General features: G+C 39.4%; 1 protein-coding gene and 1 long non-coding RNA gene across 4 annotated transcripts in view; one reads left to right on the top strand and one right to left on the bottom strand.

Annotated features, from left to right (window-relative positions):
• SCAI (suppressor of cancer cell invasion) overlaps positions 1-14,668 on the bottom strand; it is a 151,570-nt gene that overhangs the window by 47,377 nt on the left and 89,525 nt on the right. For all 3 annotated transcript variants that reach the window (XR_006295106.1, XM_043566909.1, XM_043566910.1), the window contains exons 4-6: positions 7,782-7,877; positions 7,165-7,251; positions 6,058-6,156 (exon numbers count right to left, since the gene is read on the bottom strand). Coding sequence is in view for 2 of the 3 variants with exons in the window: in XM_043566909.1 (XP_043422844.1) it covers positions 6,058-6,156; positions 7,165-7,251; positions 7,782-7,877 (282 nt within the window). In the remaining variant the exon portion in view is untranslated. The remainder of the gene's footprint in view (positions 1-6,057; positions 6,157-7,164; positions 7,252-7,781; positions 7,878-14,668) is intronic.
• On the top strand, positions 5,356-5,975 carry LOC122475179. The gene is made up of 2 exons (XR_006295108.1): positions 5,356-5,468; positions 5,590-5,975. It is a non-coding gene; the product is annotated as an uncharacterized LOC122475179 (long non-coding RNA).

Raw genomic sequence — 14,668 nt, forward strand, 5'->3', positions numbered from 1 at the left:
AGATCCCACGACGCTGGGATCATGACCTGAGTCAAAAGTAAGTCAGATGTTAAACCAACTAAGCCACCCAGGTGCCTCTGTGCTGTTTTCTTCCTTCCTTTCTTTTTTTTTTTTAATGTTTATTTATTTTTGAGAGAGAGAGAGAGAGACAGACAGACAGAGTGTGAGCCAGGGAGGGGCAGAGAGACAGGGAGACACAGAATCCAAAGCAGGGTCCAGGCTCTGAGCTGTCAGCACAGAGCCCGACGCAGGGCTTGAACCCACGAACTGTGAGATCATGACCTGAGCCGAAGTCAGACGCTTAACCGACTGAGCCACCCAGGCACCCCATCTTTTTCTTTTTTTTTTTTAATGTTTATTTATTTTTGGGAGTAACAGAGTAAAGCAGGGGAGGGGCAGAGAGAGAGGGAGACACCAAATCCAAAGCAGGCTCCAGGCTCTGAGCTGTCGACAAGGAGCCCGACACAGGGCTCGAACCCACCAACCGCGAGACCACGACCTGAGCTGAAGTCGGATGCTCAAGTGACTGAGCCACCCTGTGCTGTTTGTTTTCCATTCGCCCCTTCTGCATCTGTGTTTTCTAGTGCTCTTTTCAGTTAATTATATTTTAGTATTCTACTTTATATATTCTATCAGTTTCTTACTTATACTTCTTCCTTATTATTCTTTTAGTGGTTGCTAGGAGTAGCAACCCATACTCTTAACTTATCAAAGGCTATTTACAATCAATATTGTAGCTCTTCACACCTGAACCTGTATACTCATCCCTATGAGGGATATCAAACCTGATATTTCTAATTTCCACAGCCTACATTACAATTATAATAACCCTACAACAGTATATTTTTTATGTTTGACATTTTCCATAATAAAATTTTAAAAAATTCCTCTTTGACCCAGGAGTTATTTAGAAATGTGTCTACTAATTGATAGATTTATTGATTTTTTAGACAACTATGTTGTCATTCTTAATTTTTCATGGCACTGCACCATGGTTAGATATCATACACTTGAAAATAATTGAAACCTGTTTTGTAGGGGCGCCTGGGTGGCGCAGTCGGTTAAGCGTCCGACTTCAGCCAGGTCACGATCTCGCGGTCCGTGAGTTCGAGCCCCGCGTCGGGCTCTGGGCTGATGGCTCAGAGCCTGGAGCCTGTTTCCGATTCTGTGTCTCCCTCTCTCTCTGCCCCTCCCCCGTTCATGCTCTGTCTCTCTCTGTCCCAAAAATAAATAAACGTTGAAAAAAAAAAAAAAAAGAAACCTGTTTTGTGTCAGGTATAAGTCAATTTCAAAAAAAGTCCCAGATAAGCTTGAAAATTATGTGCATTTGCTTATTGTTGTAGGCAGTTTTAAGCACATTAGAACAAGTTTTTAATTATGTTACATAAATCTCATTTTGTGTCTTCTGATTCATAAATATAGTACATTAAAAATCTCCTTATATATTGGGCCATTTATCAATTTCTCCCAGAAAATAAGCTAATTTTTGTTATTTATTATAATGTTACATTACTGGGCATATAAAAAAGTTTAGAATTTTTATGTATATATATATATTTTTTTTTTTAAAGGTTTTTTTATCTTTATTTTTGAGAGACAGAGTGTGAGCGGTGGAGGGGCAGAGAGAGAGGGATACACAGAATCTGAAGCAGGCTCCAGACTCTGAGCTGTCAGCACAGAGCCCAACACAGGGCTCAAACTCACGAACCGCATGTTCATGACCTGAACGGAAGTCAGACGCTCAACTGACTGAGCCACCCAGGTGCCCCATAGAATTTTTATATTTTTTGAGTTGTTCCTTTTACCATTATGAAATAAACCTCTATCCTTAATAATGCTCTCTTTCCTTAAATACAGTGCCATTTCGGGATGCCTGGGTAGCTCAGTTGAGCATCTGTCTCTTGATTTCAACTCGTGTCATGATCTCACGGATTGTTCATGGTTCGTACCCCGTGTGGGGCTCTGCGCTGATAATGTGGAGGCTGCTTGGAATTCTCTCTCTCTCTCTCTCTGACCCTCCCCTACTCACTCTCTCTCTCCAAATAATAAGTAAACTTAAATATATCTCTATCTATCTATCTATCTATCTATCTATCTATCTATCTATCGTGGCATTTCTTCCCTTGGTATCTACTTTATCTTTTTCTGTGTACCTTGTATCTCTAGAAAATCTTTTGTAAACACTAGATTACTGGATTTTCTTTTAAAAGGCATACTCATGAGGGGGTGGTGGGAGGAGAAAAAAAGGGATACTGATAATCTCTGACTTCTACCTAGGAAGTTTAGACCACTTTCACTTACTATGATTACCAGTGTACTTGGATTTATTCCTACTTTGTTTTTTGTGTTAACTATACTTTTTTTTTTTAGTACACATTCCTTCCCTAACTTTTATTGTAATGATCATAATTTTATTATTCACTTTCCTCCCCCTTCTACCTGTTTAGAAATTACACATTCTCCTTATGTTATTTAAAAACATTTTTCTTACTATTTTAAAAAACAAACTTTACTTACTCTAAGCTTGTTCTGAACAATAAATGGATCTTATTGGTATGATTTAATTCTTGACTTTCTTTCTTCTTTCATGTTATTATTATCCAGAATTTGGCCCCGTTTTATCTTGATAACCTCAATTAGCCATCCTTAAACTTACTGTCTTATGAAGTCCGTGATTTTTAGGAAACAAAGGGATAACTTTTTTCTTACCAATCCTTATATATCACCCCTTCCTTCCGGTTTCAATTTTTCTCTTCCTAAAGAAAACCTTACTAGCTCTTTCACATCACCAAAACCAAACACTCTCTTGTAAGGCTGTCACAGCACTGGTCACAGGGTTGATAATCTGAGGATTCTCCTTACTTTCTTGACAGCTAAACTGTCCATTTAAAAGGACAGGTGAGGGGCGCCTGGGTAGCTCAGTCGGTTGGGCGTCTGATTTCGGCTCAGGTCATGATCTCGCGGTCTGTGAGTTCGAGCCCCACATCAGGATCTGGGCTGACGGCTCAGAGCCTGGAGCCTGTTTTGGATTCTGTGTCTCCCTCTCTCTCTGACCCTCCCCTGCTCATGCTCTGTCTCTCTGTCTCAAAAATAAATAAATGTAAAAAAAAATAATAATAATAAAATAAAAGGACAGGGGATCTGTTCAGTCAGCATCTCTAGGTGTTTGGGGAACAGTATTTTAGATTATCCAGCCTGCCACATTGTCAGAAGTGGAATTCAAAACAGGAGGAAAATTTGTAGGATGATGTCAATTCGCAGTTGAAATACTAATAAGACAATTCCTTTAATGTTTTGCTAAAATAAAATAGGTTCTATGAATCTGTATCATAGATGATACAACTATGTAATGCAGATTACACAAACATACTGAACCAGGGATTAGCAAAGTTTTGTAAATGGCCAGACAGTAAATGTTTTAGGCTCTGCAGGCCCATATGGCGTCTGTAGCATATTTTTCTGTTTTCGTAACACTTTAAAAATATAAAAAGGATTCTAAGCTACCAGACAGTTCAGAAACAGGCCACAGCGTGCCAACCCCTGTATTAAATAAACATACAGAAGTAGGTGGATGTATTCTATTTTGGAAACCACTGTGTTGGACTGCAGCAAAGCACAGATAAAAAAGTCAGTGCTGTCCACTTATACACACGAGAGGCTGTCCCAGGCAGGCCCACAGCCCACTGCCTGATAACACATGAAACTGTAGAAGAAAAAAATCATCCAATGAATCACACTGGAAAGGTCCACATCACATCCTCCCAATAAACACTACTAGGAAGTGCCAAGGTTCTCAAGTTTAGATTCACGTTTCCCACAACGTAAAACTTCCAACACTGTCACTGCTGAAGTTGACATCACGATCCTTTTGACAAAATTATTCTGGCACTCCAGAATTGTAGCTTTGTCCAGCCTGCCAGGCCCACTAGTTCTAAAACACTGACTCTTTATATGTTTGCCTGAGACACTATTTTCCGAGGTGGCTAACTGCAATGTGTCCCCAGGCTTCTGGGTACTCAGAAACTTCACCATCCCCACATCTAACTCCGACCAGGTTGAGCCTTAGCCATTTGCAATACTAGTCAGGGTTTGTGGCTCCTAGGACAAGTGATTATGTGGCAACGTCTCCTCTACTAAATAGGACGGGCCCTTGGAATGAGCATTTGTTTATGCTTAGTGACAGGCAGTCACTTTGGTGACTGCTGAAATGTACTGTGACTTCTGGCTTTAACACAGTCCTTAGGTACTGAGACAGTGCAGAGAGCAGTTGCCCTTTGAGGAGAGATTTTTGCTTTTAAAGCAATTGTGAAATTGTGCAATACTGTTACTTCTTAGTTTTAATCAACCAGCTGTTGATTTTAGCAGCTGTCACTAATAGCTACCCTGACTGTCTCCCTGCTCTGTATGAACTAAGAAACAAACAACCCTACCAACTGAGTAAAGTCCTTCCTAAGGTACAGCGAACAAGGGCAAGATTTTGCACACAGGATTGTCCTTTGATTCTAATTTAGTGGCCTAAGGCAAGAGATTTTGTCATCCTGGTTCCAAATAATCCTGCCTCTGTTCATCTGCCTTGCTCTAGGAGGCAGCACAGGAAAACCATTCATATGTGGCATTTGCTATTAGGACAGAAAGTGATTTTCATAAATGAAACTGCTGGATTTGAAGCCAAGGGGCCCAAGGCCAATTTCCCTTTGAGTGAATTAGAAAATGCAGAAATATGAATTATACAAGGTGTTTCACTGTTGCTTAAAATAGTTCTTTCCTTATATGTCTTTTTCATACTGAGAAGATATCATATAGCCCTTCTGTGTATTTTTAGAAGTAAAACTTATCTCACCAAGAATTCAGACAAATTGTACATGAATAGAAAGAAAGCGGGTGGGAGTCTGACGAAATATAACTGTAGTGAAAATACGTGAAGGAAACCATAAGAAATCTGAAGGAGAGGTGACTAACGGATCTTCTGATGGAAGAGTGAAGCACGGTGACAACTTCGGGGGGAAATGGAGAATCTAGCATCTGTGTGCCTTGCTTGTATCAAGCAACCTCCTCTGGACAAGCCTGAACAGGATCTGCTAGGGAATGAAGGGGATTTACAAGAGTGGGGCTTTCCAAAACATGTTGCTATTTAGCTGGAAGGCTTATGATAGCCAAACCACAAAGTGTTCTCTAGAAAAATATGTCAAAGTTATGTTCTCTTCTACTGCTAAGAGAATATAATCTTTTCACTGTATAACAACTGTGAGTTCTGTTGCCGGTAGTAGGGAGAACATTCAGATCTACTACGCCTGAACTTTCTCTTCTAACAATTCCGGGAATACGAGTCACAAAGATTCTCCAGCAAAACCCTGACTTGTTCAGCAATTCCGTCTTCATCTGGAATTAACATCCCAGTCTACCTGGGCCCCAAATATGTCTGTAACTCCCATGAGAAGATAATCCTCTGAAAGGAAAAGAGAACACCTGTATACCTTCTTTTCTTTCTTCTTCTCCCACCCAAGCATCTACCACACTGCCAGATATGTAAGTGCTCAATAGATTATTATTTGGAATGAATGATTTCTATCTGATTTTTTTTTCCTACAGCTATGCAACTGTAACATAACGGGTTTATCAAATACAATGTAAACTGCACCGGCAGCCTTTTCTTTAGTCCCACGGACAGCTGTCAACAGGCTTCTGAATGCATATGAATTCAAATTACCCAGGCTAAAAAGGACAAAGGTTATCAGCGAAGCCTCACTTTGGAGTTGTTTCTTTTCTATGAGAATTTGTGCGGCCTTAATCTTTCATACAGAAACAATCAACCCCTTCTTTGTGCTCTGACTCCACTCAGGTACTGTGACATCTGCTAAACATATATTATAACATTTATTGCTTTTAGGTAACATACCTCTGTATGCTTAAGAAGGCCTAGTACATTGTAAGGCACTCAATAAAGCCCATTCAAATGAATAAAAGTTATAAACAAATGTGTGCTTCTCTGCATAATTTCCACACAGACTAAAAATTCTGAGTGTTTTATCTCTTTCTAAAAACATAGTAGGTGCGTACCTGTCCTCTTTATTGACTTGAGAATAATATGATCTCTGTCTGATTGCAGAATAGAAGGAGAAAGCCTCATTCAGATAGCTGGTCTCAGATGTGCGTAGGCTATGGAAAAAAAAATCTTCATATTTGACAGTGTCTCAAACCATTTATGATGAATACTTGTTTCATTCCTCTGCTATTCCTCTACACGAGGGGATGGGAATGACTAAACTAAATTTGAATCAGCAAAGCAATCATCACATCACCCTTACAATGTGTAAAAATATTGGTAATTAAAAAAAAAAAATACCTCCCCACTGCTCCCAAGCCTTTTTTGATGGCAATCCAAAGTACAGATTATTTTCGTTCTTTGAAGGGATTCTCCAAACAGCATTCCACCCAGTTACATCTTTCATGACCTTCCCCAAATCCATACACAGTCATTTGTCCTTTGGTTCATTTCTTCAGTTTTTTTCTCACAGGACTCAGAAATGCGCTAATCAATGTGAACCTTCAGAGGGCGATGTATTCAGTTCTCTAACATCTTTAGTTTTACAAGGGACTTCTTAAGAAAATATTCTACCCGAAAGAGTGATTTTAACAGGGGAATGATGGATGGTATCTCAAAAGACAGGAAGAGGAAGAAGTTCTATATAGTCCAAGCTTTTTATGGTATAATGATATTACTTTATGAGACCTAGATTCCTAAAAGGAGTGCTCTTCCTTGCTTGACTCATCGCTAAGGATATAATCAAAATTATCTTTATCTGCTTCACAAAACCTTTTAGATATATCTTACAAGTATGAGTTTTAAAGTATTCCCCCCAAAACCACTCATTCAAACATACAAGTTATGTATTAAGATTCAAGTGAAGCGTTTATCTAAAACGGAGATCATAATCATTTGTTATAAATGCGTCTGCCCAAATAAACTGTTTGGAAGGTAAGCCTTTTAAGCAAATAATGTTACTTGGATTATGGAAGATCATTTCATAAGACTGTTTTGATTACTATGATCTGGGGTTTCATTTGTACCTCCTTAGTTTTCCCTCCTACCAAGTAAGTATACTTCTGCATGCTGTGTTTAAACCAGGATAACGCTTTATTTTTTTCCATATGCAATTCACTTACTAATAATGGTAGTATAGCTGCCCAATCTTAGAAGCAATTTCCCCTATTTGCCACCGCTTCAAGCCATACCGATTATCCAAGACTTGTCTGTTTTACATAGGAGATAAGAAAATAGAAATAAGAGACTATAAATTCCAAAAATAACCAAATCTGTAAATTTAATAGGATAAAATACCACCCAATTCAGAATTCAAATTCATGAATTTTTCATGAGATTTCAACATCATCATTCAATTAAATTCAAAAAGCAGTACTAAATGTCTATTTAAAGTAAGTTGAAATATGAAAAGAAACCGTTCTGAGCTAAGCTCATGAAAATTAAAAGCAACACCCCCAAATAGCTTTGACCAATAAACAATGCCTACATTAGAATGAAACCATGAATCAGCCTACCTATGTCACAGTTAATCTGAACCATTTCAGATATGATACTGTCTTTAAAAATCAGATGAGAACATTACATTTTAAAACCTTAAATAAAAAGGAAAAAAATCAATTCGTTTTCATTTGCGTCATGAAGAGGAAATATATTAAAATGCACCAAGAGATAAAAAGGTCAAAAGTGGGACTAATATAAAATGGACCTTCACTCTCCTGTAACTATAAAATTCCTTTACCGATGCTGCTGCTGGAACTTCCAGAGTTTGGTGTAAACATCAAAAGTTCTTCCAAAATAGGACTGCCACTGCTTCTGCCCATATTGTGGCAAATCTCTGTAATACAAACAAACATGTATTAAATCAATTTCTTATGCTATTTGGAAATTAGGTCTTGTGATGGTACAAACTGGATATATTTAAAACATTTGCATTCAGGCTTTCTTTTACTTAAGTTTATTCATCATTGAGAGACAGAGACAGAGACGGAGCACAAGCAGGGGAGGGTCAGAGAGAGGGAGACACAGAATCTGAAGCAGATTCCAGGCTCCAAGCTCTGACCTGTCAGCACAGAACCCGACGTGGAGCTCGAACCCGCAAAGCGTGAGATCATGACCTGAGCCAAAGTCGGACACTCAACCAACTGAGCCACCCAGGCACCCCCAGTCTTTCTTTTAAAAAAAAAAAGTAACAATTTTGGGAGTGGAAATGGTTCTATAACAAGAGCTCAGGACATGTTCTTTCCTATTCTTCCCTCCTACCTCTGTTCATCCTCAGTCTCCTTTGTAGATGCCTGTTCCACGAGGTTTCTAGCACTCTCTTCCCTCTCCCTGGCTGATATTATTCACAGTCACTTACAGACTGATAATGCCAAATGTTTATTATCTTTATAGAAGAACTCAGCACTTTGAAAAACATTCCACCATCTAGAAGTGGATGTGCAGGTGGTATGGTTGTCCTCAATTCTTCTATCCTCTCCCTATGGGTGACACTATACATCCCTGTTCTTGGCCCTGGTGACTCACCGTCCACCCCTTAGAGACAAACTCCTCCCTGTCATAAGGAACATGGGCCTGGCCTTAAGACTTGCTTTGGCCAGTGAAATACAATGGCAAGTTACCCATACCATGTCTGAGAAGATGACGTAAGAGATACTACATAGTTCAGCATTTTTACTTCCCAACAACCTAAGACCAAGATAGGGCTGTTCCTCAGCCTGGAACACAGAGTAAGACACACTTAATGGAGCCTCAGAACTGAAGACATCTTATAGCTAACATGGGAGCTAGAAATAAGTCTCTACTGTACTAACGCACTAAAATGTTGAAGTTGTTACGGCAGCCTTATTGAGAAAAAGCCGGTACAGAAATGGATACCAGGAATGGGCTATTTCCATAACAAATACACAACATATGTAACACTGGCATTGGAATTTAGCAGCACCAAACCGTTACTGAAGGCTGGAAAATGATGACACATAGAATACAGCGGCAAAACAGCATCTGCCTGCAATCACTTGGAAAGGAGATGAAGTGACTAACGAACTTATGGATTTATACAAAGAAACCGGGAAAAGTATGTTACTAGCCCTGGATGCTATTAGCTGCACTTAACAAAACATGAGAAAGATGAACTCAGAAAAGAACTTGCTACAAGCAGGGTTGAAAGGAAAAGGGATAACCCACGAGTTCCAGAACTTTCAGAATTGAAAGATAACAACAATTTCTAATGCATACAAGTAAAAGATACAATTGAGAGATGCTGGCTATAAATGCCACTTACAACTGAGTCTCACTCTCAGGGTAAAACCTCTTCATTAAAGCCCAAGAATAAATCCATGAGGGACACGTGGGTGGGTCAGTCTGTTAAGCCTCCTACTTCAGCTCAGGGCATGATCTCACAGTTCGTGGGTTCGAGCCCCACATCAGACTGTGCTGACAGCTCAGAGCCTGGATCCTGCTTCAGAGTCTGTGCCTCCCTCTCTCTCCCTGCCCCTCCCCAACTCACGCTCTGTCTCTCAAAAATGAACAAACATTAAAAAAATTTTTAATTAAAAATGTCATTTTTTTCATTAAAAAAAATAAATCATTTGACTTGACTAATATGACAGAACTAGAATTGCAGTCATCAATTTTCCCTTATTCTTGAGACTCGGCTCTATTCTATTGGTTTTTCTATTTCCTCATTAACATTCTGTTAATTATTACAGCTTTATAAAAAGTATGGCATCTTTCTTCTTTTTTTTTTTTTCAACGCTTATTTATTTTTGGGACAGAGAGAGACAGAGCATGAACGGGGGAGGGGCAGAGAGAGAGGGAGACACAGAATCGGAAGCAGGCTCCAGGCTCTGAGCCATCAGCCCAGAGCCCGACGCAGGGCTCGAACTCACAGACCGTGAGATCATGACCTGAGCTGAAGTCGGACGCTTAACTGACTGCGCCACCCAGGCGCCCTCTTTCTTCTTTTTAAGGAACACCACGGCTGTTCTTGATTCCCTGTACTTGCCCATGACCTTTAACATTAGCTTATGAAAGTTCTACCAAAAAAAAAAAAAAAAAAGTCCTAATGGGTTCTAATGAGACCTCAATGAATCTAGACATCCATTTGGAGAAATGCCATATTAAAAATAATTTTTAGTGTTGGGGCACCCGGGTGGCTCAGTCGGTTAAGCATCTGACTCTTGATTTCCACTCAGGTTATGATCTCACGTGCGGAGCCTACTTGGGATTTTCTCTCTCTTTCCCTCTCACCCTGCCCCTCCCTTGCTCACACTTGCACTCTCTCTCAAAATAAATAAATAAACATTAAAAAAAAAATAACACAATTAAAAGAAGTAACTTTTAGTGTCAGTAGTATCTCTTTCCATTTATGTTGAAAATAATCACTAAATTTTACAATGCTTTGCACAAAGGTCTAATATTTAGTTCACATTACTACAGTGTCTCATATTTTTATCGATTTGTGAAAAGTATCTGTATTCTTTAGGTTATGTCTTTAAATTATTTTTTGATGGTGGAAAGTTTCAGACATATACAAAAATAGAGAATAGTACAATGAATCCCCATATACCATCCCAAGCTTCAGAGATAATAAATTTGGGGCTGATCCCTTCTACCTGCGGTTGTCAGATAAAAGTGTTTTTGTTTGGGGGCCCTCCACTCCTTTTCATTAATCTACCTGTCTGTGGTAATATAACTTTGTCTAAATCAATACCCCTCTGATCACCACTAGCACTATTTTCAATTAAGAAAAGAAGGGCAGGCTATATTTTAGAATGATCCCTATAACTCAAATGTCTACTAAAATACTTAAAATAGAGAAACACTGAAATGACCCATAGTAAAAGGAGAGACTTTTAAATATAAATTCTCTCATTTAACCTAAGTTCAACTTGTATAAAAGAAATCCTTTATTATTATTTTTTTAACGTTTATTATTTTTTTGAGAGAGGGCAAGTGAGCGAGCAGGGGAGGTGCAGAGAGAGGAGAGAGAGAGAGAGAGAGAGAGAGAGAGAGAGAGAATCCTAAGCAGTCTCCGTGCTGTGAGCACAGAGCCCAACACAGGGCTCAGTCTCACAAATCGTGAGATCATGACAGGGGCTTTAATCAAGAATGCAACGCTCAACTGACTGAGCCACTCAGGCATCCCAGAAACCCTTTATTTAGCTCACATAAGTAAGTAAGCTGAATGTTCTTGGTAAATTATACTAATATATAGAAATTTGAGGTAGTATTTTATTGTTTGGTTGTTAGGAGGTGGAGGGAGAAATCCTTCCAGATTTCATACATACACAGTATTTGTGTATACAGGCACAGTATTTATCTTGTTTTGTAATGTCAACTTTTTCACTTAATATACAATTAACATTTTTTCATGTTTAATATAAACATATGTAGCACGGTGTATAATACACATACATATTTGAGATTAGAAGAAAGAGACCCCCCCCACACACACACTCACACACAAAGCTGCTATATATTTTTTAATTTACTTAACAAAGGATACATAATTTCATGGTAATAAGAGAGCTACAGAGCAGAAACAGATATAGCTTATGTTTATAAAGCATTTCTCTTTTTTTTAATTTTTTAAAATTTATTACTTTTGGGAGAGAGAGTGAGAGCACAGGGGAGGAAGAGAAAGAGAGGGGAGAGAGAATCGCAAGCAAGCTCTGTGCTGTCAGCACAGAGCCTGACGTGGGGCTCAAATCCACAAACCGTGAGATCATGACCTGAGCCGAAACCAAGAGTCGGGGGCTTAACCAGCTGAGCCACCCAGGCACCCCTGTATAGCATTTCTCCTGCCCCAGTCAGGTATCTTGCTATTGGTGACACTTGCCCTGCAATTAGACAAGGTATAGTTACTACATATAATTCTACCAAGTGCTAAGTACTACAAAGGCCAGAGAATGTGATGTGAAATATGATTTCTACAAAGAGCTTATTACTTAGTTAAATAGAAAAGACTAACACACGTACAGAAAAAGAAAAAATAGCACATAAGTATTAACTTATATGGTACTGAATAAAAATAACAGAAGACTGTAGAAAAGAGGTATATTGGAGGGCTCGAGGAGTCAGGGAAAGCTGCTTAAAGAGAGAGATATGGATACGCAAAAGAGAAAGAAGAGATCATCAAAGAGAGAGAGAGAGAGAGAGAGAACACTAAGATAATATGTAAGAGGAACAAAGGCAATTATCAGCTAATAAAACCGTAGCCAGACCTCATTCATGCAACTGTGGACAGCTAGTGGTGGATGGCCTCCCTCAGACATCTCACCGTTGCCTGGCTGGCAGCAAGGGTGCTGGGTCATGTGTTTCTCATCCAATAGGCTAGCTCGGTTTCCATGAGGTTGGTTGCAAGGATCCCAAAAGCAGCAAAAGAGAGGGCGGCTCTAATGTGCATCGTTCTTTTTTGATTCTTTGCATCATGTTTGCACCACCCCATTGGCTAAAGGAATCGTCACGGCCAAGCCCAGAGTCAGTGTGGGAGGGGATGACTCAGGGGCATGGATACGAGGAAGGGAATGATTTTTATAGGCAATCTACCACAGAGATCTTATATTTTTTTCTTTCTTTTTCAATTTTGAAAATAATAGAAGTCTCTTTTAAAACAAAAATCTATACAGTATATAGAGTAAGAAGTAAAAAATACCCTATTGTTTTCCCCCTCAATTCTAGCCCCCAGAAATAACCACCATTAAGGATGGATTTTCTATGTACATTTAAGTAAATATGTGAGTTTTTCTATTATTTTACATAAATGGGATCAAACTATATATAATGTTCTATAACACGCCTTTTCACATGTCTTTTAAATTTAATAATATGTCAGGGTTTTTAAATACACACATAATTATATCAACATTTACTGTATACAATAAACAAACTATTTAACCAATCCCTTATTAACATTTATATTGCCTCTAGTTTTTCCCTGTTATAAAAATGCTGCAGGGGCGCCTGGGTGGCTCAGTCGGTTGAGCATCCGACTTCGGCTCAGGTCATGATCTCACAGTCTATGAGTTCGAGCCCCGTGTCGGGCTCTGTGCTAACAGCTCAGAGCCTGGAGCCTGCTTCAGATTCTGTCTCTCTCTCTCTCTCTCTCTCTCTCTCTTTCTCTCTCGTTCTCTCTCTCCCCCTCCTCCACTTGTGCTCTGTGTGTGTCTCTCTCTCTCTCAAAAATAAATAAACATTAAAAAAAGAAACGATAGCCAAGTTACGGAAGCAGCCCAAGTGTCCACGACTGATGAATGGATAAAAAACATACACCATGGAGGGGCGCCTGGGTGGCTCAGTCGGTTAAGCGGCCGACTTCAGCTCAGGTCATGATCTCACGGTCCGTGAGTTCGAGCCCCGCGTCGGGCTCTGTGCTGACAGCTCAGAGCCTGAAGCCTATTTCAGATTCTGTGTCTCCCTCTCTCTGACCCTCCCCCGTTCATGCTCTGTCTCTGTCTCAAAAATAAATAAACGTTAAAAAAAAATTTAAGGGGCGACTGGGTGGCTCAATCGGTTGGGCAGCCGACTTTGGCTCAGGTCATGATCTCACGGTCCGTGAGTTCGAGTCCCACGTCGGGCTCTGTGCTGACAGCTCGACAGGCTTGGAGCCTGCTTCGGATTCTGTGTCTCCCTCTCTCTGACCCTCCCCCGTTCACGCTCTGTCTCTCTCTGTCTCAAAAATAAATAAACATTAAAAACAAATTTTTTTAAATGTTGCAATGAACACTTCATACTAATCATTTTGAATAGTTATGTGATAATGAGTAAAAGGTAAATTCTGTAAGTGGAGTTAATAAGTGAAAGAAGATATGCATTTCTCTACCAGATGTTAAGACAACAAATAAAAAAGCAAAAGGTTTCCCTACATGAAATTTTCAGGTATACGTAACACGAATGAGCTCCTGACTGCATTTTAAAATCCATTTCTATTATCCTTATGATAAGGAAAAAGTCATTTCAGATTATAGAAATAGGTTAACTACAGACACCAGTTTCCACATTTATTGCAAGTTTTCCTCTTTTTTAATGTCTCCATGTACCTCCAGCGAGAAAGAGCTAATCAGATATTTTAAAATTGAAGTTGCTGCCAGAATCTTTAAGACTCTTATCATGTAGCTGCTGCTAGGAAGACTGTGTTATTACATAACAGCATTGAGTTGCAACATCACCATCACCTCCACGGGAACTGACAACTCTTGGGTGCTTCTTTACCGATACTGTGTGAAGTCTTTAGGCAAATTTTCAAGGAAGCATGTGCTTCCAAGTTCTTCCGAGTTTCCCAACTGACAGATTTAATAAACCTCAGTAATACATTCTGTTACGAGAGAAAACGGAACTAGATACAACTCAGTGCTCTGTGTCATGACTATGTATATAATTTCAAGTGTTCAGCGTAAAGGGCTTTAAGGAAGGGAATTTTGTATGAGGGCTGAAAGCACATAATTGGTGATCCAAAAGGCCAAAACAAGTAAGTTGTAGTACACAAAGATTTTCTGATATAGCTATGAACAATGCTGGCCAAATTCTATAGTATTTTCCTCAAAATAATTTAGAACATCTGCCACCCCAGCCATAGGGGCACCTGGGGTGGCTCAGTCAGCTGAGTGCCAGACTCTTGATTTCGGC

Source organism: Prionailurus bengalensis, chromosome D4 (genome assembly GCF_016509475.1).
Source record: "Prionailurus bengalensis isolate Pbe53 chromosome D4, Fcat_Pben_1.1_paternal_pri, whole genome shotgun sequence".
Classification (NCBI taxonomy): domain Eukaryota; kingdom Metazoa; phylum Chordata; class Mammalia; order Carnivora; family Felidae; genus Prionailurus; species Prionailurus bengalensis.